Source organism: Cebidichthys violaceus, unplaced genomic scaffold, assembly GCF_023349555.1.
Source record: "Cebidichthys violaceus isolate CVI_PGR_0920_01 unplaced genomic scaffold, fCebVio1.0.p SCAF_20, whole genome shotgun sequence".
Taxonomy (NCBI): Eukaryota; Metazoa; Chordata; class Actinopteri; order Perciformes; family Stichaeidae; genus Cebidichthys; species Cebidichthys violaceus.
The window spans coordinates 2,746,154-2,774,099 of NW_027176373.1; the positions used below are offsets into that span (position 1 = coordinate 2,746,154).

At 39.2% G+C, this 27,946-nt stretch overlaps 1 protein-coding gene across 4 annotated transcripts; it reads left to right on the forward strand.

Moving 5' to 3' along the window:
* The first annotated feature begins 1,480 nt into the window (after positions 1-1,480).
* Positions 1,481-27,525, forward strand: jakmip2 (janus kinase and microtubule interacting protein 2). Of its 4 annotated transcripts, XM_068715680.1 has the most exons (24): positions 1,481-1,616; positions 11,307-11,556; positions 12,823-13,077; positions 13,400-13,642; positions 14,836-15,045; positions 15,843-15,941; positions 16,094-16,240; positions 16,369-16,509; positions 17,146-17,202; positions 17,599-17,721; positions 17,890-18,018; positions 19,626-19,709; positions 20,016-20,078; positions 20,527-20,625; positions 21,208-21,309; positions 21,576-21,629; positions 21,718-21,783; positions 21,876-21,944; positions 22,378-22,455; positions 22,756-22,806; positions 22,931-23,083; positions 23,234-23,299; positions 23,628-23,704; positions 25,071-25,156. In XM_068715680.1, exons 2-23 carry the CDS (start codon positions 11,428-11,430, stop codon positions 23,676-23,678), a joined length of 2,469 nt encoding a protein of 822 aa, XP_068571781.1. In that variant the 5' UTR covers positions 1,481-1,616; positions 11,307-11,427; the 3' UTR covers positions 23,679-23,704; positions 25,071-25,156. The 4 variants fall into 4 exon arrangements, with proteins under 4 accessions (XP_068571781.1, XP_068571779.1, XP_068571780.1 ...); XM_068715678.1 differs by lacking the exon at positions 23,628-23,704 and having other exon boundaries at positions 1,481-1,621; positions 25,071-27,525; XM_068715679.1 differs by lacking the exon at positions 23,628-23,704 and having other exon boundaries at positions 1,481-1,621; positions 11,324-11,556; positions 25,071-27,525.
* The last annotated feature ends 421 nt before the right edge of the window (positions 27,526-27,946 follow it).

Here is a 27,946-nt window from a genome sequence, read left to right on the forward strand (position 1 = left end):
ACAATATGTAATCAATGCCATCTGAAAAAAACATCAACATATTATTATTATTTTAGGAAAGTGCCAAATGTGGATGGACAGCACATGAGTAAGTTTTCCTTCAAAATGACTAACAAAGTGCCCTATACCCCCTGATGGTAATATTCAATTGATACTTTAAATTTGGACCCATGGCAAATATGTACTCAATAAATAGTTCCGTCTTTTTAAACTGCATAGGTGGAATTGGGTGCTTTGGACTGGGGTCCCCCACGATCCCAATATATTGGTATTTTTAAAAGCACCCATTAACAGAGACAAAAAGCAATGATGTAAAGCCATTGGGAACAAATTGGTTGGCAAAGTCATAACCATTTAAATAATCTAGACCGACAGATGTCTGAGAGTAGTCCTACTACTTTATATATTTTTGAGTTGTTGTTCATGCTTTTAGCCTGTAGAAAGTCGTCTTTACACATAGATGGTATTTTTAATAAAGGGTTTGCCCACCAAAAAAGTTCAACCTGACAACTGAAAGGGCAGTAAGAGACAAAGATCCCTCTGAGCAGAAGTTAAATAACAATAGAAAACATTACCAGTCATTGTATTTTATATAACTAGAAAAAATTTCCAGTTTCAGTGTTGTGCACAATAATGCCTAAGCTGATATTAACAGGCCTGTTGCTTTACCAAAGCTATTCTTCAAACTTCACAATAGAAATAGAAGCTTATAGGCTAGGGTTAGCACAATTTAAACCTCTTCAATCTTTGACTATAGAGGGCCCAAAAATAAATGGAATCCAAAAATATTTAGAGCTCAGCTGCACTTTTGTGGTTCAGTAAGGATCCAGAGTCACTTTTGTGGACTGGAAAACCAATTCAAAAAAGTTCCAACAGTATTCTCCCTTGTCACAGGGGTCATCGATTAAAGGAAAGTCTAAATAGTTTCATTCTTCTTTTGGTGCCAAAACTATTTCAAATGTAAAAATTACATTTAGTTTTGAATATGTCATTTAAAAGAAGAAGAAAAAACTCAGTTAAATTAGCCATTATTGAAGGAAAGAGGAAAAATGTACAAGGTGATTCCAAATGTTTGTGAATTATTTCACTAAAACTGCATCGGACAACTATACCTTTATAATGAAATGAAAATTAAAGAAATTGTTGCAAATACAACTTTAGAAACGTTACAGAGGCGTTCTCCAAAAGAAAAATATGAAAACAAGAACCGACAACACAACATATATAGTTGCAGGAACATTTTAATGTAGTAATAGACACGTTGCAATGTTTCCCTTCAACATTATGCAGAAGCCCTAAATAAACGTTCTGGAGAGTTGGACTAAATACGCGTTTCCCGTCAACATAGTGCTGGCGCTGTGTGCTGACGGACTGCGGCGGCACAGGAGCCGGCTGAGCTGGAAACCAGTGAGCTCATTCGGCTGCTTATGGAAGAGGGCGGGGCTCCCAGCATCATCACCACCGGCCATCGCTGCTTCATTGTACGGGGGCTGCTGATGCTGCGACCGTAGCGGACGGTTTTTCTTCCCCCTTTAAAAAAATATAATAAAAAAGCATGTCATGGACACGGTTTCACGAAGATTAGGACTCCACGCGCGACGAGAATCGATTTCGAGGTACGGTAAGGATAGATGTTTGTAAATATGGCCGTCGGTAGGTTTAACATCGTCTGCACTGGGAGTTACTGGGACTAGCAGGCCTGGTGGTTGCTCATCTCAGCAGCTGTGCGAGATGCATATTGTTTTTTTATTCCACTATAACCCAAAAAGGCAACACTGCAGCAACACATGCCATCATTGTGTAAAATAGCACAAACAAGAAAAACGAGACCCCCCCCCCCCCCCCCTCCTTTTTTTTTTTTTTTTTTTTTAGCGTGTAGCATCGACTCAGCCTGCATGTCGGAAGTGGCAGAGCTTGGCCTGCACGAGCAAGCCCTCCGAAGATGACGAGGAGAGAGCTTGTGTGGGCTTTTTTAATTTTTTTTTTTTTTATCGCCGTCCAGGGGCCATCGTGCACACGACGGATGCTCACGCAGCATCGAGCATCATCTCCGTGTTTGTATTTTCTGCGGCTGTATTTTGTGCGGCTGGTGGGGCTTGTGGTAGCCGTGGGCCTGGCTACTTGTTGTGCGGTGAAGCTCCCAGCTGTTGGTGATGGCGCTCCAGGTAAACGCCTGGTGCGCATTGTGCTTCTCTACATCAGGCCTATACGTGCGGTATGGTTTGCAGGAGGTGCATTTTTTTGCTGCTTGACAGGTCATCACACATTGCTGGCCATGTTTTTTTTTTTTTGTTCTTGTTTTTTTTTGAAAGGATGCTGCAGTGATGCATGCTAGTCCACAGTGATGGGATGGCAGGGGCCTCCAGACTGAGGCACACGGGTCTGCAGCCTGCAACTGCCTGAGGGTGTTACACTGGCCTGATTTATCACACACCACCCCTGCTGGGAAGGCATTTGTCACACTACTGTTTTAGAGTCAGCACAGATGCAGGTTACAGAGACCGCCCTCAAGTTAATAGTTTATAGATTGACTTGCATAAGAGGAGGCCCGTTCAATAGCACACATCGATGGAGCAATGTGAAACAAGGATACAATGAAAAAAAAGTGACCGGGATAAAGTTAGATGGATCATTTTGAATGGGAACGTAAGCTCAATTGTCACAATAATGACCCTGATTCAAATATGGCAATGGTGTTTCTCTTCCCTTTTGTTGGAGATGTCGTGTTAATGTTGCTTTACAAATATGTCACAGTTCGATCAGATCTTGAACTTTGGCATTCATCTTTTAGTGATCCTCTGTGATGGCCAGATGAGCACATGTGCTAGTGTTGTGTTTATTCTGTATCTACCTGCCATCAAGTGTTTTTGCATTGCTATATTGTCATAAAATTCCATATATGCCACTTCATGTGTTACTGCTTACCACCAGTGGACAATCTCCCTCATGTAATCGGTTGTTACATGATTTACATTTGCACTTTACTGCACTCCTTCCTTAATTAGTAGAGCCTTGTTTGTACGCTGTGTTGATACTGTGACCTGAGACGGATGGATTAGAAGTCATTTGTTGAAGGAACCAAAAAGCAGTTAACGTGACCTTAGAAACAAGTAGGAAGGTTCTGTTTGATGACACTTTGAACCAACTTATGTCACAACCAGACCCCAGACTGATTAAACTTAAGTTACTCATTGACATTGGGGCTGTGCCGGGGCCAGTCTGACTTACTTTTTCCGACTCGTCTTGTGTAACCTGGATTAGTAAAAAAAAGAAAATTGCCCGGAAATGTAAGACTTTGTTTGCTGTAAAACACAAACAGTAAAATAGATGAAGTCCCTGCAGGTTGTGCAGTTATGGACATAGCTTTCTGGTATATAAATGTAAGTTTGGATTCCTGCCCCACATGTAAATTATTTTGAATTATTCAGTGTTACTATGATCATATTATATATTTTTTGATAATGGTTTTGATAGAGTCAAAGGTTGGTATAAAACAAAATTGTTATGTATGCATCATGCAGAGTCATTTACTGTAGGATTTATTAGACCCACTTATGTAACATCAGAGTTTTCAGTTTTTATGTAATAAATCAAAGACATCAATCATAACCAGATTACATATTAAGAGATGCTTTGCCTTTGGGCTTTTTTTCCTCAACATCTTCCTAACCCTCACTCTTCTAAAAAAAAAAAAAATTATTTGTCTTCGATAAACATGATCTCATTATTGAGGGTTTGTCGACTGAGTCATTGGCCGTAATCTTGTAAACAATCAAAAATACTGTATGGAAGATGCATCGTTTCTCTTTTTTGTAATCCTGCTGATCAATTCTGACCAACATTTTGTCAACTGCTTCACTAAAGAGCTACTTATGTCTTGCCTGGTGGCGTGTATCCTCAACACAGTTCTAGAAGGCTTATGGAAGCTCCAAATATGATTCCCAAAAGCAGCCAAAGCTTATCCTAAACCTTTGATACTTACCCTAACTCAAGGCAAAGTATGGCTTGTACAATAGTTTGAGTGGATAGTGGATGACAGATGGCAGGTCCTGATATAAAACTGTTGGCTCTTGGTTGAAAGGATTATTTTGGGAACGAAAAAGTACAGAAACAAATAGCCTCTTGTTTATTTGCAGAAATAAAGATGTCCACTTATGTCAAATCTAAACTCTCTGCTAAAAGTGATCATTTCGTGGCAGAACATGGTTGCTGCCACTTTCCTTTTTTTAATGACAAAAGAAATTTCAGATTTGGCAAAACTGATATGATATTGCTAAATCTAGTATTGGCATGAAGTCCAAATTATCATAAAAATGATTGCAAGTCTTTCAAAAAGAGCAACATTTTATCATTAAAATCCAACAAAAAAGCCTCCATGGCCTCCGTAAAATCCTAGAGGGCCATCAGACTAAAGCTGACAGGCAGCAAGGCTTGCTTTTCTCAGAGTATCCGGGTTCACTCTGTCTGGAAAATCCAGCGCCAACACCCAAAATCAATGACCAAGGAGTCAAAAGTGGGTCATGGTGCCAGTTCTGTTTGATGTGGAAGATAATCATCATTCAACTCTGCAGTTCCACTGTGCTTTTTTCTTTCATTTTTTGGACTGCAATTTCACCGTATCACTGCTCTAATTAACCTACTTTCTAGCAGCAGTAAGTAGCTGTTTTCAGTGAAAAAAGCTCTGATAAATCAAATGAACGCTACCTGCTCAGCACCCAATAGCAGACAGACCGAGTTAGCAACTAGCTGCTGAGGAATGTCAAATATCTAGCTGCTAAAGACTCAATTATTTATTCTCAGAAGTTAATTGAGACTAATACAGAGCAAAAGGGAGAGTGGGTATTGGTCTTGTATTGTTCAGGTGGCCAATACCATGACTCAATGTAAATGAAAATGGTCCTTAGTTTCAGCTGGTTGTAAGTAGGCAACTGTTTGCCATCACGTTAGCCATATCAACTTAACAAGGCGATAATTTGCAGCAGCAGCTGTTTTTAGTGAAGAAGATGCTACCTGTCCAGCACCAAATGGCAGACGGACAAAGTTAGCGACTAGCGTTTAGCATCTGAAAGAGCCAAGTATTTCCCTGAGGAGTTGGTTGAGACCAAAACAGAACTAAAAGGCCTGGTTATTATTGGACTTCTATCAGTAGTACAATGACTCCAAATTAATGCTAATGTTGCTACGTGTCTGATGGACGTGTAGGCAACTGTTTGCTAACATTCTTTTCAGATAGTAACGCGTCAACTTTTTAAGAGCTTGCTCCCAGTGACCACAGGGAAACAGGCATTCTACTGCAGACATGCAGCTAACTTAGTTATACCAAGAAATAAAGACACAGTCGCATATACAATTATAACAGTCAAGTCAAAGTGTGTAAATCATAATAGTTCAACGTTCAAGCCCCTTTATGATTTCTGAAAACCATGCAGGTAATGAATCCATTGTTTTGCAAAAGTTCCCATTTTAGGGCAATTTAAATTATTACAAGTGATGACAGTGTTGTGCATTATCTGCTTGACCGGCTCGCTATTTCTTAGAGGAATAACGTAACCAGCTTTTGCAAGATCCAGTTCTTTAAACCTTTTCTTGCACGACAGGAGCAATTTCATTAACTTGTGTCAGTCTTTGAGATTTCTTCGAAGTCCATATAAATGGAGTTCTGTCAGATGGGGCCATTTTTTGCTGGAGACTTTAGTACTGCACACTGTAACTGTTGTGTGTCCTCATCTATTTTGACCGCTACCGGGAGTGTTGGATAACCTGTTCCTTCTTTTTTCCTGCACTGATGTAGACTCATGATGTTGCTTTTGGAGAGATGCTGCATAAGGTGATTGGTGTTGTGTAGACTACTGTATGTTGAGTACTATGGTGTTTGTCTTCATGCTAACATGGTAAAAAAAAATGGTTTGTAACCTCTAAACTTTAGAGGAAGATAAGGCCTAAAATAGATTGTGAGTGGAGAACCAGGGTGTATGTGAGATGAAGATCGCAAAGAACATTATTGCAGTGTGCTTAAGATGTGCTAAGGTTGATCAAGCTCAGTTTGCAATGTAAGATGCTTTAAATCCTTTCTTTAAAAAAGAGATATCTCCTGCTATAACTTCCTATTGAGATTAAAGCTCTTCACATGCACAGCCTGATGAGTGAAGAGAGGGGAGTGATAAACGGTGAAAGTAATGCATTTAAAATAGAAATGGAATTCAAAATAGGTTAGATAGACAATTGAGGCAACATCCGGTGCATGGTCCAGTATTGCCCACGATGCCTGTTTGTGGCTGTGTTACGTTCATTTGACTAGCCAGCGGATTATTTCACAGTGCAGGCTGAAAATGGAATATGACGGTAATAGGATTGACTCGGGGCTCACAGCAAATTCATTTCTAGTCTCTCCCTTCAGAGCAGTACCAGGCTGCTGCGGATGGTTTGTAGGTTAATATAGTATTAGTAGTCATCTGTGTTGTGGATGGCTTTGCATGATGGTGGTGTATTGAGATGGTTGTGTATCAGTGAATCATCACTTTTTATGCTAATTTCTGTACATATTGTTGCGTAGCTTGACCAGCCACAATGAAAATGAAAATACAATAATAACAACAAAATATAATAAGACTGTGACTAACAATTAATTTCATTCTTTTTTAATCCGCCAATGACTTTCTCAATCGATTGTTTATATAAGGTAAGAAACAGTGAGTCCAAGGTGACATCTTGCAATGTGTTAATTTATCCGACTAACTGTCCAAAACAGAGATTCAGGTTGCAATGACTTTAAACGGAGTAAAGGAAAACAATCCTCATAATGGAGAACCTATACAACCAGAGAATGATTGGCATTTTTGCTTAAAAAAATAAATGGTTAATTGATGATCAAAATAATTACGGTTTATTTTTTTAGCGATCGAGTAATCGACTATTCTTTGCAGCTCTAATATAAATTGTATTACTTTTGTTCAATTTAATTATTGGCTTTATTAATGGTTAATAAACCATTTACTGAAGCTTTATAGAGCAGCCATTGATTTGAACATTTGGGTTTTCAGGTCCTTTTGATTTATTATATCTACCACTTACCAAATGACTTATCCTGCATTTACAAAAATGTCATCCAATCAAACAAGACTTTGGGCGACTAGCTATTAACACCAGTCATTTAAAACCACTCTTCACCGTTTGTGGATCATAGTAGCTAAAGTAGCATTATGGAGAGATAAGAATAGATTTGCGTTTTGCATTTTTAGCAGTCCAATCAGCTTTAAATCTATCTCGTAACTGTACAGAGCTGAAATATATTCCATTTCACTGTGAAATAGGTCACAGTACAGAAGTTAAACACGCTCTAACATATGTTTCACTAGGACTTTGAGCAGTTGTTAATAGATTTTCAACATTTATCAAGCAATTGTTACAAAAATGAAAGGACAAACACCAACCAAAGGGCTTTTTCACAGCCTGGAAACTTTTTCCAGAATTACTAGATGAATTCTCAACCAATAAGAAACCATTAGTTATATCTTTTATACCCTTTACAAACGGCGCCTTACATCAGAAAGTGGTACCAAATAATAATTTTATGATAGCTTTAGCTATTTGCTAAACCTCGCCTTCATGGAAGGTTTGCTTTACGTGTTGAAATATGAAACCAAATGTATATTTACAGGCAGTCAGGTGGAAATGGGAGTGCTGAGTGAGGAAAACACACGATTAAAGCACTTCTCTCTGGACTCATGCCAATGCTGTCACCATATTCATTATTTAGAAAGGCCTGGCTATTCCTTTCTTTCCCTTACTTTTGAGTTTCCTGTTGACATTTATTCCCCCCCCCCCTTCTTCCATGTAGCTGTTTATATATGATTTCCTCTATGTCCTTTATTCCTCTACACTACATGGGTCCTTGTGAGGCTGACGTGTTTTGCGTCCTGGTAAATTATGAGCTATAATATTGTGTTCAACCATGAAAGTAATTATGAAAAACACATTTGTTCCATAGAGAATGCATCAGTCTTTCTTATTGTTCATGCTATGCAAATCTATAACAGCATTAGGAGAAAAATAAAGGTGCAAAATAGCAGATTCGGAGCATTAATAAAGCATCAAACAACTATTCGTAATATAAAGTCATATTGTAGTAGTGTCTGATTTAATAATTCTATCGCACAAAATAGATTTTCCACGGAGTTTGAGCATAAGTTTGACTTAAATATTGTGACTTCAGAGAGAGGACAGCCTCAGGGCGATGGTCCCATAATCAGTATACCAAGACTGTACATCCTATATCAACATACACCGATATGATAAAAGCAAAATGTTAATCTAAACCTCCAAAAGTTCACATGGAATAGGCTAAAATGTCAAAGTTACAAACATCCAAAACGTAACCTTTTGATCATAGAAAAGTACTTTACGATTAACAAGTAAATGCTGCTCCATTTACCATTGTAAATTGAATACATTTCAGTTCTTCAGCGGTCGCTTCCCTTTTCTAAACCCACTGTAACTTGTCACTATGGCGGACAGTTTACACAGTAGGCTAAATGATTCATTCATTCATTTGAAAGATTGCCTGGAAAAACATTAGTTGCTGCCAAAATGCTGTATGATGTGCCACAATGTTATAGCTTAATTTTAGAAAACATTCAAGGTATATCATTCCCTTATGTCTTTCTGTGAAAATGCACATTATGCAATGACACTTTGCAGCAAACACATTAAGTTAAGTGAGCCTAAAGGTTCTTTTACAAAACGTATTCATCATATAGTTATTGATTACAGGTATAAGTGTTGGCCTGTTACACTACCAAAGTGTTTGAACCTCATTAACATCGTAAATAATGTTCAACATTGTTACTTTGCTCTTTTTTTCCGCATAATGTGCTGACATATACTGTAGCCTGTTTATAGTCACTGGTCCAGTGATTTTCATCGATAGTTCCTTGGACAACCTCCATAAGTGATGCTTTAAGAAGTCCCTCATAACGCTGCAGTGTGATGAGGCTGTGTGTACTATATGTGATGTTCATTTCTAATCTGAACCTTACAATCTTTTAAACTATGTTATGTCACCCCTCCTCAGATTATGACGGACACCATCCAACTCCTTCTGAGGCGTCATGGCTTTTTGTGGCTAGGAAATCAAAAGTACACAGTAATGAAACCCGTCATACTTGAGACACTAAAAACAGAGCTAAACTTTGGGAAAATTGGGAGATTAGCATGCAAAATTATCTCTGATTTTAAATATTACAGCAGTTTCAAGTTGAAATTTAAGAAATGCAAAGCATACAATCAAATAGGCATCCAAAGTCAACGAGCACACATTGTATTTGTCGTGTCTGCAGATTCCTCAAACAAATGTGATGAACCAATTACCTTTTCACAGTGTGAGACCTTCAAGACCTTTGGAAGTAGACAGTTACTACAAGCAAAGTCATTTAGATTTTTCATTCAGTCAGTCTACCAGCAGCACTCTCAGCATTTATGTGAATTGAATCAATTGCATAACCCTAATCACAACTTCATGTATGTCATAATGTGCACAAATGTGTATCTGCAAGAGCCTTAATACAGTCTTATGAGCTCATGAAATAACGAGTTTGAGTTTTCTTAATATATTAGTTACTTATCTGGATAGAGTTCATATGCAGATGTTGATTTATAGAAGAATTTATTTGAATTACTTCTTAATTTAATTTCCCCTCTAGTTACTATCAAATTACACAGTCCTTTCCAGGAATCCTTTTCTAGAAATTATATCAATTCCTTTCTGGAAAACTGCTGTGAATTTATGGGGCATGCAAAATACATCGTTACTGTGAGCACACATTTATTGTTCCAAGCTGTACGTTTTTCCAGTGTTTGTTCTGTACATCTGTTATCAGATCACAACCTGTTATTCAGAGATGATTACAATTCATGCAGATGATATGTGCTGATTGACAACTGTTGGTCGTGGTAAAGCATAATGTTGATGCCAAGTGTCAGTAGAGACCGGTTTGTCATTTTGTAATTAATCAATAGTAAAGTCACATTGTGTCTAATTACATTAGTTTAGTCAACCAGGAACAAAAGGATTTCTGGTTCGATCCATGACACAAGAGTGGCGGCAGCACGGCTCAAAAATGCATTGCCAACCCAGTTTCCCCTCCAGTTTTGGACAATCTAAATTGGATGGTGCAACACTAATTAACATAATAACATCCTCCTTTTTTTGACTATTTGGTGTATTCCATTTCCTCAATGTGAAGTTAAAGCTAATTATAGCTATTATTATCATCTAGCATTATTACGTTGACTCTAAAAGCAAGTTTACTGTACGATATGCATGTTATGTCTATTCCTGAGATTAAGGACACCATGTGATGACAAATTTCTAATAACAGAATGATTTGCCAATTAGATACACAGACATTTAAGCTAGAAAACTAGGTTATGTTATTTGTGCTGACATAGTCTTTTTGATTACTTTTGACTCCATGCCTTTCTGAATATATGTATTATTATTTTGTTTTGCATTGAAGAGCTTCACTTATTTACTTCACCCCCTGTTTTATTGGTGAAGCTAGCGGAATGGTTTTAGGTTTGGCAATGTTTGTCGGTCGGTTGGTTCAGCACTTTGGTCCAGGCTGAAATATATCAGCAACTGTTTGCTGAATTGCTGTGAAATTGGGATGAGATTGGGTTCATGGTCTCCAGAGGGCCACTTCTGTGATCCCCTGACTTGTCTTCTGGCAACACCATGAGGTTGACATTTGTGGTTTTGTGTGAGCTTTTACTACAACTATTTACAATCGTTTACGATGTATTTTACATTCCATGCGCTCTTCTTCCTCGTCAAAACCTGGTGCCCACATTCCCCAAAATGCAACGGGAATGCTGACAGTTCAGTCAGAGATTCAGGTTTATTATGCTATCAGTGGCTAATGTAGCTTTGAGCTTCTAGCCTCAAGCAGAGATGAGTAGAACATGCTGAACTAAGATGGTGAGCTTGGTGAACATTATACCTGTTAAACATCAAAAACAATTTGAGCCTATTCGCATGCTGACATTAGCATATAGCTCAAAGCACCGCTGTTCCAAAGTACAGCCTTCCAGAGCCATGCTGGCTGCAGTCTCTTTGTTGTGTTCACATATACATTTGGAATTATAACCCTCAATCTGCTTGTCATTGTCACCCCTTCTCAACTCACCCTGACAAACACACCCATACGCGTGGAAGCTAGCTCGCACATACTAAAAGTCTCAATTGTGTCACCTCTGCAGCCTCCACTATGTCTCATTCTGTCTTTCTTTGTCTCTCCTCCACACCCAAGCCCTTTTTTTCTGATAGGAGAATGAGGAAGAGGAGGAACTGGAAACCACTGGGAGCGCCTTGGGAAGTTTCTGTGAAGTCTCAATGAAAGCACTAGAAGAGCCTCTCTAGTATTCGTCTCAATGGCCAAGAAAGGGCGTACGAAGAGCGAGAAGCCCGAAGCGCTCATCTCTGCCCTGCAGGCAGCCAATGAAGATCTCAGGTCCAAGTTGACTGACATTCAAATAGAGCTGCATCAAGAAAAATGCAAGGTACTGTACAACATCAAAATACATACATTTGTCCAGAATATTTCAAATATTGTAATTTCAAATAAGTAAATTTAAACCTTGATACTTCTACAAAGTTTAAATCACACTGCCTTATAATCTTTTTTAGAAAGCCACTCAATAACTTGAGGTCCCAAAAAACTATGAAATTTAAAATGCAACCTTTACAGCAGCCTTTGGACAATACATGTTGCACAGAGTTAAGCTGGGTCTTGTGACTTGTGACACCATATATGACATGCTTATGTTTAAGGCGTCCTTCATGTCAATAGTTCAGTTAATGGTAAAGCTCTTTATGCTATTTGTTTACTACATGGTACCCTGTGCATTCTTATAGTAACCTATATAATGTCCTCAAAGGAGTTAATGCACAGCCACACTAAATGGCACACTTGCAATGTTAAATATTGATGTTGTACAAACAGTAAAGCACATGTTGTACAGACAGAAGATTTTGCTCAGTCTGCTGTATGTTAACATGTCAGTGAGGACAGGTGGAGGATTTTCCTCACCTCACGAGAAGACACCTCTCTTACATTTGGTACATTATCATCATCATCTTCATCACAAACATTGTTTTGATTTTGTGCTTTGATTCATGGAAGTGAGTAATCCTCAGGGGAAATGATGATTTATGGCCCTTTTTTTAATATTATTTGGACTTCACTGCACTGGGAAGTCTGCAAGTGCTGCAGGGCTGTCCAAATGCACAATTCATCAAGTCTACAAGGGGCCCCAAGCAAACTGTCTGCAGACTTCCAGAGAGTCCGCTTTGAGTGCAGACTTCACTAGACCATGCTGGAAAGATTACCCAGAGTTAGTGCTAATACGGATGTGAGGATACACAAGGATACACAAGGATACACATATTAATATCTTTAAAACTCTTTTACATTTATTTTTGAGACCACATCAATGGATACAATTGAGCTCTGAAGTCCAAAGATAGGGTAATAAAGGTACGGCAATGAAGTATCAGATCTCTATCAAGACAACTAACTGTTGTTATAGTGTACACAGCATGTTAGATTATTAGATATTTCCCAGATTAATTTAAATGCATGTTATTGCTTTGTCTAGGAGCTAGGAGCAACTAAATCAATTAATCAAGGAAAATGAAAATAAAGATAAACCAGAGAGTCAAATCTTCAAAAACAATGATGGCAACCTGCTGTACAATAGTAGGTATGCTGGTTATGTAAAATATCCTAATTCCTCTCTCATCCTCCTCTGCCACTCTTCCCAAAGGTGAGCAAACTGGAGCGCGACAAGCTTCAGGAGGTGAAGCGGGTGCGAGAGCAGGAGCAGCACCGTCACACTGCCATGTTGACAGAGCAGCGGGCCAAGTGGCACGAGGAAAAGCAGAAGGAGCTCCAGGCTCTGAGGGAAAACCTAACACGGCAGCATGAGCAGGAACTGGCCCGCCATGCCAAAATCAAGGACCAGGAGAACCAGAGGCTCAAAGCCGCACTGAGCGCCATGCGCGATGGCAGCGGAGAGAAGGTGAGGTTAACAAAGGGCAGTGAAGCTCAAGTATGATTCTGCAGTCGTGACACACATATACAGTAGTATATAGATACTTTTCACCCAAATGAAATGCCAAAACAGTAGCTGTGGAAGTAAACCAGGACAGAGCGGACAAGACAGTCACCTTCACTGCTGAGAAAAAGCTCCAGATGGGGGGGAAGCACTAGAAATAAATACTCATTACTCACCTTTTCCTCTCCCCAGATAATCTAAAAAAAACCAACCTTCTAAGGGTTGTGGAAATTACTGACAAGCTACATCAAAACCCTTCACCTCTCTCTCCATTCTGCGTCTTCAGGTGCGCACAGCTTTGACCCTGGAAGCCAAAGAGGACGCTCGCCGCTTCTTTGACCAGGAGCGAGTGAAGCTCCTGCAGGAGATACTGGAGCTGAAGAGCACGAAGAAGCAGACCGATGAGGCTCTCAGCAACATGATCCAGTCTGACAAGATGAAGGCTGGCGACCTGCGGGTGGAGCACCAGCAGCACCAGGAGCAGATCTCCAAGATCAAGTGGGACAGTGAGAAAGACATCCGCAGACTGGTAGGCACTGCGACTAAATTCTTTACAACTGACACGATTATGACCATTGTTCAAAATATTAGTAAGGCCCCCTGCTGATGTTGGTTATCTATGCAGCAGGAGAAGTGGGCTGGAGCATAGCACTGTCGATTTTTTTTCCTAACACATTTCTGTTTCATGTGAGCTGTTAATATTTGTTGTAGAGCTACAGGGACACCTTTACAAGTTAAACATACTGAATGGCAGTGGTGGGATTTGTTGGTTGCTGAAGTATGATTTCAAAGCTTTGTTTACAAGAATGTAGTTGGTTTCAAAAAATAAACATGCAAATGTTCATGTAGAAATCCTAACCAGGTCTGTGCAGCTACATGTGTGGAATTTGGGACTACAACAAATGGTTGTTTTTATTCAGCTTGTATTATTTCAGTAAATTATTTTAGCAAATCCAGAGAATCAATCAGTGTTTTAGTCTTTTTAATTTATTTTAAAGTCTACTTTACACAACCTCAATAAAATGAAGGTCCCCAAAACTATGGAATTCAAAGGAACAGTGTGTATTTAGTGGCATCTAGATGTGAGGTTGCAGATAACGAAAACACAACGACTTTTAGTTTCAGGTGATTATACACTGATGAAAACATTTTTATTGATATTACATTCTATTTCTGCCAATAACCCCCCTGAATACACGTTGTTCCTTTAAAATGAAATATTTACAGCAACCTTTGGACACTTACTTTTTTAACCCTTTAAGATTACACCCCTGGTCATTTTGTGCATCTATTTAACAATATATGCAAAACGTTTCACAAAAAAAATCTATTTCTTCGTATTTTTATATTAAATTCCAATCACTTTTTTTCCCCCAGTCCTCTGTACCTTTAAATCCCGCTACATTCTAAGGCCACCCACTTTTTAGTGGCCCAATCAAATGCAAAGGATTTGATTTAAATCCCTCTTGTAACTGTACACCGTTCAAATATTCACTTTCACTGTGAAATACGTCACAGTAGAGATGTTAAAGACACTCTAACTCCCATTTCTCTTTGACTTTGATGGTATACTACTTGTGTACTACATTGTACACTTTGCATTCATACAATTAACTATATTATATTGTCAAAGAAAAAAACACTCAAACATTCAAAAGAAGCGAGTAATGTCCTTTCAGCAATTTCTGAAACACACCATTACTTCCTTCTCCTTCACTGTAGGTGGATGAAATCAAATCTAAAGACCGCACCATCTTTGGTCTGGAGAAGGAACTGGAGTCAACGGCGGGTTTCCTACAGAAGCTGCAGCTTCAGAAGGACGCGCTGGACGAACAACTGTTCCTCGTCAAGGAGATGGAGTGTGGTCTGGGGAGCCCGAAGAGAGAGATTCCAGGCAGAGCTGGAGATGGAGCTGAGCACTGTGGTAGCCCAGTAAGTAGAGGCTTAGCAGGGAGAAGATCCACTCATATCAAACGTTAATATCAAATTATTCATTTGAGAGAAACTGGGAGCCTTCATACATCTTGAGCCCCATTCTTTTTCTTTGCTTTAGCACTTGAAGCTAAAGCGCCAGTGTGCCGTGACTAGTTTTCAAACGCATGATTTGAGCAAAGGAGATTTGTGTAACAACATTCAAGCCATCACTAATAATTATCAAAGCAGCTCATGCTGACTTATGGCAGTCGGAATCCTAAACTAAAACTGAAAGCACAGCATCATCTCAATCGTCGTATTGTCCCCTTACAGAGGAGCCATATGTACAAAAGCTGAGCTTTGTCCTTGTGTGGACAGCTGGAGAGAATTGAGAGAGCAGACTCTGAAACGAGTGCATGCATGGTCTGGATTACATGATCAAAGGTTGGTTAAAGCGTGTCAATTCATGAGCTGTCCCACTGTTAATGGGACCACTCATGGGATTAAGTTATAATGTCCATAAGATGTGAGCACATTACAATTAAAGTTTACAGATATGGTAATCTTGTTGGCTTCTCGTAAAAAAAAAAAAAATTGTGTGTGAAGTCCATTTCTTGCAACATGTTAGTAACACTGAACTCCAACTTGATTTGGTAGTTTTGTTACGACTAATAGAATTACTGAACAAAATATTTAGTTGTTGCACTTGCTTATTAGATTCATGGTATTATACTTAAATAATACGTTTTTCCCCCCTGGTTTTGATTGAATTAGTGAAATGATTAATAGTTTTTTTGTTTATTTGCTTGTTTCAGGACTTGAGGAGAAACCAGAGGCGCCTTGCTGATCTCAACTCGACCATACGCAAATTAGAGGACCGCAACTCACTGCTGGTCGATGAGAGGAATGAACTGGTACGACCAAATTATTTAGTTAAAGATGGATCTCCGGTTCTGTCTTCCTTCTGTCACTTATCTTTTCCTCAAATCTCCCAGACTCAGTGTCCCCCTGTCCCCCATCCTCATGTCAGTAACAATACATCCCTGTGTCCATTTCTCCCCACCAGCTGAAGCGAGTTCGGGAGACAGAGAAGCAGTGTAAGCCAATGCTGGACAAGAACAAGCTGCTGAGTAAGAGGAATGATGATTTGACTCTGACGATCCAGAAGCTGGAGGATAAACTCAAGAACCTGGCCAAGGAGAACCATGAGATGGTCAGCACAAAGTCACATTTTCGTCATAAATAAGTGTAGTTTGTTTTTTGGTAAGAGGGACAGACTGATCTATAGGTGGATATTGTGACATTAGAGGACTTTCCTCTCTTTGTGCTGTTTGTCTGCAGAAGGAGAAGATCAGCTCCCATCCTCCGCTGAAGAAGCTGAAGTCTCTGAATGACCTGGACCAAGCACATGATGACCAGGAAATAGCCTTTCTCAAGCTTCAAGTCCTGGAGCAACAAAGCATGATTGATGAGCTGACGAGAGTATGTTCTTGTTTTTCATATGAGGGTGCAAATTATCCCATTTTTGATCAGGCAGTTGGGGTCATGGTGTTTGATCCTGAGCTCATGTGGACATTGGAAGCTTTTGTACCCTTCATAGAACACTGTAGTAAAACATACACAGTATAGTGTCGGACACCTTATTTACATGTTTTTTTTGTTTGATAAATATATAAAACAAAGTGTAAGAATTTAAGTTTTTCAGATGATTAACTGTCAATTAAAATATTTGGATGTTATTTGCATACCAGTGATATTCTGCAGCAAAAGACAACCTGGACTATAAATTACCACCACTTTTGCTCTACCAACTAAATGTACAATGTACTTGTAACCAGGTACCCTGTGTAGCTTATTTAACAAATATGATATAGTAATATCCTTAATGATCAGGCTTCAAACACAGAGCTCATGTTGGAGAACCACATGATAGCCTCTAAGCTATTGACGCATGAAATTGGAGTTAGAAAAATCAACATCATATGATTCCTAACATCTTTAGTGAACTGTGTGAAAGGTTGTGTTGTTTACTTTTATTTGATTCATAAGAAAAAGAAGGGAAAAAAGGATGATCTTACAGTGGTGTGTTTTCTTCTTTCCATTTGTCTGTTTTTCAAGGACCGAGAAAAACTACTGAGAAAGAAAAGGCATAAAAGAAGTTCGAGGCCAATAAAGGTAGAAATAATTAAATGTGGTTCAATCTATTTATCTTTGAGTGTACTCCGTTTGGTTAATATTATATAATACCAGTAAACACATTTTGTGACAGTGTGTTCTTTGAAAACACAGAATGAAATCTTTCATCACTTTTGGGAAAAAAAAATTTCAGAAGCTTCCAACAATATTGGTCTGTGTTAAAACAACTATTCAAGACTTTGTTCAATGTTGATATCTAGGCTCTGATAGTGCTATAGAGGTGTATTTAGCTGAAAACATCAATGTAAAAGGAAAGGAAAAGGAAAACACTTTTGGGGATTCCCAAGAGGGAGGACTTTGATCTGATGCTAAGAAGGCATATTGATTGTTGGACATTGACCATCAGAGATTGTCTTTCAACTTCTTCTTCTGCAGAGGCACATCGTAGTTGACACCTTCTTTGGGTATGATGAAGAGTCTATGGACTCGGAGACGTCTTCAGTGGCTTCGTTCCGGATGGACAGAACTCCTGCTACTCCTGATGAAGACCTGGAGGAGGTGAGGACTTGCCTCATATTCGTCACAGCGACTACATTTACAATCGTTTCGACATGTTTTAGACCGTTCTGTTTGGTTCAATATCCGTTCAGCTTCATCCGCAGAGGGATATACTGTCAAACAGTTCAGCCATAGATTCTGACCTCTAACCTGTGTGTGTCAAACAAGGGTCTAGCCAACGAGGAGTCGGAGCTGCGTTTCCGTCAGCTGACCAGGGAGTATCAGGCGTTACAGCGAGCCTATGCCCTGCTGCAGGAACAGAAAGGAGGCATTCTGGATGCTGAGATGGAGACTAGGGTACATACACAGTGAGAAAATCACTGTTTTTTTTTTTTATTCCTGTCCAATCTATATTTGTACCCTAATTACCGCCAATCGAGTTTGTGTCAGTTTGATATTGTTATTATTTGTTGTCTTCCACTACGGCTCAAATTCCTGTGAGCTGGAGCAAGTTAGAGACTTGAAACTTTGCCAAAGAACTGGAAATGATGTGCAAGTGCTTCACAAGAAATATAACTCCAATCGGCCACATGGTGGCGCTGCAATTAACACCCAAAACGAGATATTGGGAAGGCCACGTCCTCAATCCGTATGTCTGATTGACTAGAGATTTTGCACACATGTCCAGTTCAATGTGCTCAACAAAAAGGCTGCTCGGATCATATAAGTTCTCCTGACTAGATTTTACGCCATTTTTGTCATTTCCTCCTAAATCACAGGTCCGATTGCTACCAAAATGTTTGGTAATGTCAGCACATAACTAGACCAAAGTCAACAACCATTCGGCCAATCATCACAAAACTTGCAGTTATGTGTCCAAAAAAAGTTTCATTCAAATCGACTATCAGGGACAGTAAATCAAAAACGGTTGTACAACGGTGAACCACGTGTGAAAAACGATTGTGAAATCGCTCGATTTGCTTGATATTTTTAATTAGACGATTGGAAGCGGTTATCTTGTGTTTGTCATGTGTTTTGTTCTCATAAAAATACATTTTGAATTGATTAAGTAAATTTGGTTAAAATTGAATCTGTGGTCTTCAGTTTCTTCCAAATACCATATTTCTCTGCGTATTAAATCCCCACTTGTACTTAAAGCTGCCAAAGGCTTAGAATCCGTAACGTTATCAGGGCTGTCCTTTACCAAAGAAGTTCTAAGTGTAAAAGTCTAATGTTTCGGGTAGGTTGATGGTACATTCACGGTCAGGTCATATGGCTACTTTAAGGCTGTGGAATTGATTTACACACATTTTGGTTATCTCTTTACGCTATACATTGATGCTAGCATGTGATTTTTAAAACACATCCGTCATTTACTCTGTTAGACTGGTTATTTTAGGACAATGTCAGTTCACCATGTGTCACCTTTATCATAGAGGACAGCAGAGTGTAATTTTAAATAAAGTAAAGTAAATCTGCTTGTGGTGAATTTTGCTAGACAACATCTGCAGCTGAAACACTTATGACAATATCTGTAAAAGTAATATTAGTACATGTAAGTTCAACAAAGCTTCTTCCTGAATGAGTAATTTACATACAGCGATCTGTATGGAAATGGTAAATATCAATCCGTCCAACCAAATGACAAACAAGTAAATGAAAGGTTACTTCCACAGCTTCAAATGTATTTTCTTACAACTTCTGCTCAGATCAAGTGTTACAGTGATGAAGGAATGAAGCCGCTTTCACAACATGTCTTACCGTTGCTGGCCCGAGGAATGAAAGTTAGACACAAATTGTGTGTCTTTTGTGATCTGATAACGATTTATTTTAAATAAAAAATATATTCCATACATTTTGTTTTTCCCCCTGCAATACCGGCACAGACCCTATGGGTTCATGGACCCCCACTTGAGAAACAGTACCCTAGTGGCTAATGAAAGTCCTTGTCACTCATGTTTCAGGCTCAGGAGCAGATCCAAGCAGAAGTTCTCAGGTATAAAGCCAAAATAGAGGACTTGGAGAAGGAACTGAACCTGAAGGGACAGGTAGGACACACAAGCACACGTGTGAATGAAGGCAAATTACATGTAGGGTGGTGGACAAAACAACAGGAATACCACACAATCTATTTCAGTTCCTCATTAAGGGCAAAATATACAACAAGGAAAAGATTGATGGAGGGACACAAAATGTTTATTTCTTATCTTTTAATTCAATGTATTGGGATTCCTCCTGTTCTCTAATGAAACACGTTGTTTCACTGCCACGCCATCACTGAAAACGTTGAGTTTATTGTTTTGCTTAACAGGGGATATCTGTCTATGCATTAAGTGTCTCTGTCCTCTTGTCAGGACTCCAAATGGGTGGAGGAGAAGCAGCTCTTCTTACGAAGGAATCAAGAGCTATTAGACAAGGTCGGACTTTAACCTTAGTTTTATTTCCAATAATCAAACAGCGTCAGGCTTTCTTAAGATGTTTGTGATTGTCAAGTATCATTCAAAGAATTTTGATTTGTCAAAAGTATTTTTATGTTGCTCTGATAGTCATTGTTTTTTCTCGTGATTAGTTACTTTCTTCTGTGCACAGCACTATTATTATATTAAAGTAGCATTATAATTGCCTGAAAAACTATGATTCTTTTTATTTTTTATCAGTTTGATTACACCTGCCACAGGTGGTACATTTGGTATTTAGCATTGTTTAAAGCCTCACAGCTTTGAGGTACTGTCCTACAGTTTTGACTTGCCTAATTGCCACTGTATCAACACCATATTGCATAACATACTGACTGTAGCTACAGTCTAAAGTTCCGGACAGCTGCCTCTTCCTGTCTAATTAATTCTGTCTCTCTTTGGTGTCCAGGTGGAAAAGATGGACTCAGACTGCAGTCGACTGCAGCAGGAACTGCAAGACTCCAAAGATCAGAATGAACTGTTAGAGTTTAGGATATTGGAGCTGGAGGTGAGTGATCTTTCCGTTGTTAAAGTAGCTAAGTGGAAATCCTATCGAGTTAGCCATTCAACCATGTGGACAGAATGCCCGCTAGTCTGTCAGTCAGGCCAATTATTAGCTGACAGTGGTCTTTGCTTTTCATCTGTGCTGCAGTGCAGATACTGACGGCAGCTTGGGAGGGCCTAAGCTGCCACCTAGTGATCAGAAAGGAGAACAGTTCGCTCAGATGTGCTCAGTACACTGGTACACAGTGGTTTATCCCTAAATGATATTAAAGGCTGTCATCGCTGCTATCAGGCGTTTGTTTGATGCTTCTTCAGAGTAGCAATTTGTCTGAAATATGGGTAGTCAGCATTTTCAAGGTTGAACAAAGCAAAGAGAAGCACCTACTGAAACTTAAACATCATCATTAAAAAATATAAAGTACACAAGTGGAAACAAGGATTGTTCAAGGAACTGTGTTTGGCTCTGAATGTCAACATTGATTTAACATTGATTTATTTTTAAAATGGAGTCAAGAGAGACTCGTGATGAACGTTTCAGTTATAGTTCATCCTTTGTATCATCTAATGTCTACTTTTCCTGTCGCAGGAGCGCGAGAGGAGGTCCCCTCCATTCAACCACCTGAGGATGCATCCTTTCTCTGAGGGAGTCAGTGCTCTGCAGATCTACTGTATGAAGGAGGGGGTCAAGGTACGCAGTGAGAGGGACTCGTCTGCTTTAATTATAGTAATTAATCATAAAAGAGATACCACTGTGACAGATCCCACAATTCTTATGGCCTCAGCAAACTAGAGGCTGTGAAGATTCATGTTTTTAAAGTCCCTTTTTTAATTGCATGCAGTGTCTTTTGTTTTAGTAAAGGTTTAATATCAATGGACTCTGAACATTTATAATGTTACGAAATACAAAATGAAGGCCTTTTTTGTATGCTCCTGATTATTCTGTTTTCTTTACAGGATGTGTGCATACCCGATCTCATCAAACTTCTAGATATCCTGGGAGACAACGGGGTAATTCATATGGACTTAACAAATCAACATATGATGCCAAAACAGACCCGTTGTTAATAAAAGTAGTTTTTTTCCTTTTTTTGTATAGAACTTAAGAAATGAAGAGCAAGTGGCCATTATTCAGGCCAGCACTGTTTTGTCGCTAGCAGAAAAGGTACGTTTAGAAACCACATCATGTAACCTGAAAACAGTTCACACACATAATAGTTAGTGCTGACTCAGGTTTTGATGTTTGTTGCCCTCTAGTGGATTCAACAGATTGAGGGGACGGAGGCAGCGCTGCACCAGAAGATGATGGACCTGGAGATAGAGATGGTGAGTCAAAACAATCCTGTGGTTTTTTTTTTTATAGGATTTTACCTCTCTGATGTCATCAGTGGCCTCTGCTCCAGTATAATATTACTTTTACTGGCTCACAGCAGCTTTAGTCAGATATGATTGAAGCTGCCAGTAGGCCTGTTATAGCACTTAGACCTTAGTTATAAAATATTGGTTTAGTATATTATAATTATTAGAAGTTTATTTTTGTATAGCACCTTTCATAGTACACAATTTAGAAAGTGTTTTACAAAAATACGATATTATTAAAAAGAAAAAAACAATGAAAATAAAATAAAACAATACTAAATATCAGTAAAATAGATGTTAAAAACACACAACAGTTACAAACACTGTGCAGCACAAGGTGACACAAAGGCCAGTTTAAATAAAAAGTAACCACTGTCTCTGACCTGCTTGTTCTGTACAGGAGATGTTCTGTAAACAGAAAGGGTATCTAGAAGAGGAGCTGGACTACAGGAAACAGGCCATGGACCAGGCCTACTTGGTACGTGTGTGTTTGTGTATCATGTATGCATCACTTTGTGGGGACAAAATCTATTCACTGTCAGATTGTTGGAGCTCAATTCCCATATGGAGACTCATATTCAGGTCCTCACAAGAGTTAAGATCTGGTTTTAGGGTTGTGGTTAGAATCGTGACAAGCTTAGGTGAAGGTTTGGGGTTATGCATGCAGTAGTTATGGTTAGGGTTGAGCCTGCAGGGAATGTAGTTAAGTTAATACAAAAGTTGTACATATTTCTGCGTGTCTGACCTACCAAGCAATCCTGTCTTCTCCTCTCTACAGCAAATCCAGGAGCTGGAAGCAACATTATACAACGCCCTGCAGCAGGACAAGGTGCTTCCTGTCACCACATATTACAGACTTATTGTTATGACACTACACTACATACACTAATAGGATAAAGTGGTGAAGTTTATTTTGGTGTCCACTGTGTCTGATGCCTGTCTTCCTCCTGCAGGTGATAAAGTACGGCGAGCCTCTGGATGAACTTCAGAAGGACGAGCTGCGGACGGCGGTGGAGAAGCTGAGGAGGCAGATGCTGAGGAAGAGTCGGGAGTACGACTGCCAGATCCTCCAAGAGAGGATGGAGCTGCTGCACCAGGCGCACCAGGTCCGTCTATGTCTGTACCGGTGATTTATGTGTGTGTGTGTGACATGATACAACGCTGTGTGTTTTGTGTGTTTCATTTGAAATCTCTCTTGGCTAGAGATAATTGACCCCTAAATTCAAAAATACAGTTTTCTCTGTGAATATCTGCAGAGGATTCGTGACCTTGAAGACAAGACGGAAATCCAGAGGAGGCAGATTAAAGACCTGGAGGAAAAGGTAGACCAGGTTTCATGTCTTTCTGTAAAAAGTTCATTAAAGATGCTTAAACACAAACTGAAATGCTACCAAGTTCATATGTTTAAATATCTTGGCTGATAGGCAGCCAAGATAATGGAATTTTTCAGCCTTAATTTTGAGTGTATTTATGTTCTATTTCTTTCATGTTCATGAAATTACTCTCAAAATGAAATATGAAATTTGATTCTTACATTCCCTGTACCGTGAACTTCTGCTTCTGTCTGCTGTTACTAACATATATCTTGAGTGTGCCTCTAATCCTCTCACTTTCTTTGTCCCTTCTTCATCTCTTTCTTTCTCTCTCCAGTTTTTGTTTCTGTTCTTGTTCTTTTCTCTCGCCTTTATCCTTTGGCCTTGAAGTCTTTGGCGTGTCCTGTAGCAGAGGTGAGTCCTGAGGGCTTTGAGTAGAAAGTTCAGTCCATCACCGACTCTCTTCTGGACCTCGGTCAAATACTTTTCCATTAAAGCAGAACCTGCACAGTAAGTGTTTTGGCCTTGTGTAGCCGCCAAAGTTAAAACTGGGAATACTCTGACTGCAGAGCCTAACCCACAAATGCATTTCTGTAGCATTAGTAAGACTTCCTGCTTATGACCTACAGAATAAAAGCCTGTCATTTATTGTTATTTTGAAAAATAGTTTAAAAGTAATCTAATTTGGTATTTACTCATCGTACCAATTAAATTAAACCAGATTAAAACAAAAATAGTGTCATTATTTATTTGTAAATACTGCAAATCAGCAGGTGACAGCAGTATTGATTGTACAATAAAGTCAACACAAACCATCTGTCAAAATACTGACCTTGGCCTGTACTTAATCCTCAGATTAACATTGAATATGGAGTTGTTTTGAAAAGGAACAAACCAACTAAAAACTGTGCAATGAAGACATTGTGAGACTCTTTTGTTGTTATCACAATGTGACCACTGGGAGGACCAGTCCTCTCCAGAAGCACAATTTATTTGACCCTGGTCTGCTCACTCTCCCTCCTACACATTTAGTAGCTTCACCTTGCATTCACCTTCAAATAATCAGCTGTCATTCCTTCTTTATCTTTGCACTCTCAACATATTTCCACTGTGGCATTTCTGTTAACCTTCATGTTTTCTTTTTCTATATTTCATCAGCATATCATTTTTACTTATTGAAAGGTTTCCAGGCAGCTCAGAAAGCAAGCAGTGCCATCGACGTCATCATCTCTCCCTCTCGCTATTGCATTTGTTTGTTGTCACCTTTTGGCTTTCAACCCATGTTTCCACATGTGATTTTAAAATGATGCATACTGTCTTTGGTAATTTCAAATGGTCTTGCAGGAAAATACAGTCGTTATTTTTTTTTCAGCCACTTGGGGAAGTTGTTATTGCTAATTTGTTGCACATCCAGCAGCTACAGAGGACCACTTGTTTTCGCCTTTTAGCTCTGGTTTGGCCTCCAACAACATCTGAGAAAAATATCTGGCGCTTTAGCATTCGGTCATGTCAACACTTTGAAGGAACATAAGACTGTAAAGTATGTAAACAGTGTGGATAACCTCAGAGTATACTCTACCGATTAACTTCCAGTTGTTTTAAAGAGTGTGGGTTGCTGACAGATTTGCTTAAAAATTGCTAAATACTAGAATAATACAATATGAATTTTAAACCTAACAAAATCTGCAGTGAATGTTAAATTAAATTAGCTTTGTCACGGTACTTTTGACTCCTAACTCTTTGTGACCTCTCTCTCTCTCTCTCTCTGTCTGTCTCTCAGGTGGTGTGTCAGCTTGGAGATCTTGTTTGTGACTGCAGTGTTATTTATTTTCTGGACAAGTGTGGAACAAAGTGCGTAGCAGTGGCTGCTAGTGTCCTAACATCAGTGACTGCTGTCAGTATAGGTGGATGTGTCGTGTGTTGGCTGTGGACGTTCACACTTCAGATTTTATTCTTTTGTTGTTTATTTCTAAATGGGGGTGGAGTTCTCAGGATACTGCACAGGAGGATGTTTTTTTTTTTTTTTAAGACCGGTGTTGGACATTAAATGTCTCTCCAAACAGCTGGGAGTATACTGCAACAGGCTGCAAGAATGACACACAATTAGTGAGACACTTCCAGTAGATGCAGAGACACAGACACACATATACCAACGTACACACAGTTTACAGACACGCATGCATATACAGACGCATGCAGATGCAAACACACTCACACACACATGCTTTGACAAATCCAAACCAAAGCCTGGGAAATGTTCTCTCTGCCATGCAGGGTTATAATATGTCATTCACCAACATTTAGCCACCGTGGAAATATAAACTACTTATGAGCTACTGGTAGACAACGAGACAAACAAGCCACCGGACCACAACTCTCTCTTCTTCTCTTCTTTCCTTTCCTTTCCAAAACCCAAAAGGACGTTCTTCATGAATGCAACCTCTTGGTGAATAGAGGCGAGCCAACTCAGGGGCCACGAGTGCAGAGGCCAGTTCTGGTCTCAGGTCAGATTATTATGAGGAACACTATGGGACATGGCGAGTCACCGGGCTGGCCTGCCCTTGCTGTTTTCAGAATGGTGCTTACACACACTGCTTGGACTCTCCAGAGGTTAAACCTGGAATAAAGGCAGAGCTGCGCTGCAGAGGCTGGTGTGTAGAGACACTAAAAGGGGGATACAGGACACTCAGGTTGACGCGTCTTCACCGGACAAACATGACAGACTTGAGTGGAGAGGTAAAAAGAGAACAAAAAAGATCACGGTGGGAAACGACAACGTGGATGTCCACAGATTGTCAAGCCACTTCTTAATTTATCTTAAAAACCAGCAGACTGTAAGAGCTTTACTCTCTGGTTATCTTTCTTTTTTAATTTTTTTTTTACAGCTCCTACCACCAAGATACTGTGTCCCAAGATTTCCACTGAACTACATGCTTATTCTGTACTGTAATATATACATTTGTTGATATGTACATGTCGCTGAAGTATTTTATTTAGTCTCCCCTTTTTATTTCTGTGAATAGTTGCCATTTTATTTTACTCTCTGAAGCAGCTTGAACAGTTGATATAGTTTATAAATGACTAAAAAGGGTATACATTGCTATTATATTGTGGTGATGGCTGCAAAGATGAACTTTATTTCCTTGAAAATTATAAATGAAAAATCGTTGGAATATGAATATGGAATAATGAGATTTTTGCCTCCCTTTTCTTTTTTTTTCTCCCTCTATCACACACATAATACTGTATTTATTAATCTACTGTCTAATAAATGTTCTGCTCTGTTGGACCAGCAGGGGGTGCTGGTTTCACCTGAGCGACTTTCCATTCACCCTTTAAAGTTACACAATCTTTTAACAAACTTGTAAATATTTTCAAAATAGCTTGCAAATTATCTTTATCAACTTTGGTCGGCTGATTGACAAATTCAAATCTAGCAGTTGTGTCATCAGTCCTTGATGCACACAAAAATGGATCAAATTTAAATTCAGCTGTTGAATTTCATACGACGGAAAAGACGGAAACAAACATAACGCCACACATTTTTCTGTCCCAAGACCACTGCAGGTTCCCTATTTTTTACTAACAAAAATGTCTTTGATACTAACACGCCTCTTTAACAAAACACGACTTGCCACTTCCCCAGAATGAAACAGGAGAAAGTGAATGCAACACTACACCTGCTCCACTTCTCTCCTGTCAAGTCAACTGCCCAGGCCCTGCAATATTTACTAGTAGGCTGTCCTTGTTCCCTATGTACCTGAGCTGGTGTATCTTCCACCATACCACCCCTCCATTCACAGGTCTAGTGTATCAAGGCATCTCATTACATAGCGGACAGTAACTATGACCCACCCCATTCACTTTACTGAGGGGAATGACTGAGACTATTTTTGTGCAAACTCAACTAACTAGCAGTTGCCTTAAATGCACTCCCCCCCCCCCCCCTTTATTGATAATTTTTTCAGGCGGTTGATATTATCATATAGTGTAATGTATATATATATTTTTTTTCTTTATTTCACAAAGGATTTCTTTTTATCTTTACCCCATCTGTCTTCCAGCGAGACTTCAACCCTTCCTCCTACTTTCGTCTAGATTATTACAGAAACAGAAAAAAGGAGCAATGCTGTAAAAAATAAAACAAAACATGGCCTTTGGCCTTAATTAAAGAATGAATTGTCTTCTTTTTGCATCTTTATTACAGGTATGTTTGGTAGGGGTTTTGTGTTGAAGCTGAGCATTTCTAACTATATTTACTTGTTAAAGTTAAAGAATAATAAGAACGATTTGAGACAATTTTCTCATTTAGTAATTTGTCATATCTACAATTTACTCTTTAAAGAAATATATTTCAAACTTTTTTAGCAAGTGGATTATTCATGATCTTGTCTGACAAAACAGTCTCAACACAAAGTCCATTTAGTAGCTTTTCTGGAGTTGTCAATCATATCACATGGTCTTCGTCAGCAGATGAAGTTGCACCGTGTTATTGTTTGTGTTGCATCTTATTGCTGAGTCCTGTCATTGTCTATGAGTGGTTGTCATCAGTTGTCCCTAATGGGGCTCTGCTTTCCTCAGGTCAGGAAGAGGGTAATAGGCTATGAGCTATAGCTGAGTATCGGTTATTGTTCCATCTGATGTGCGCAGGACACG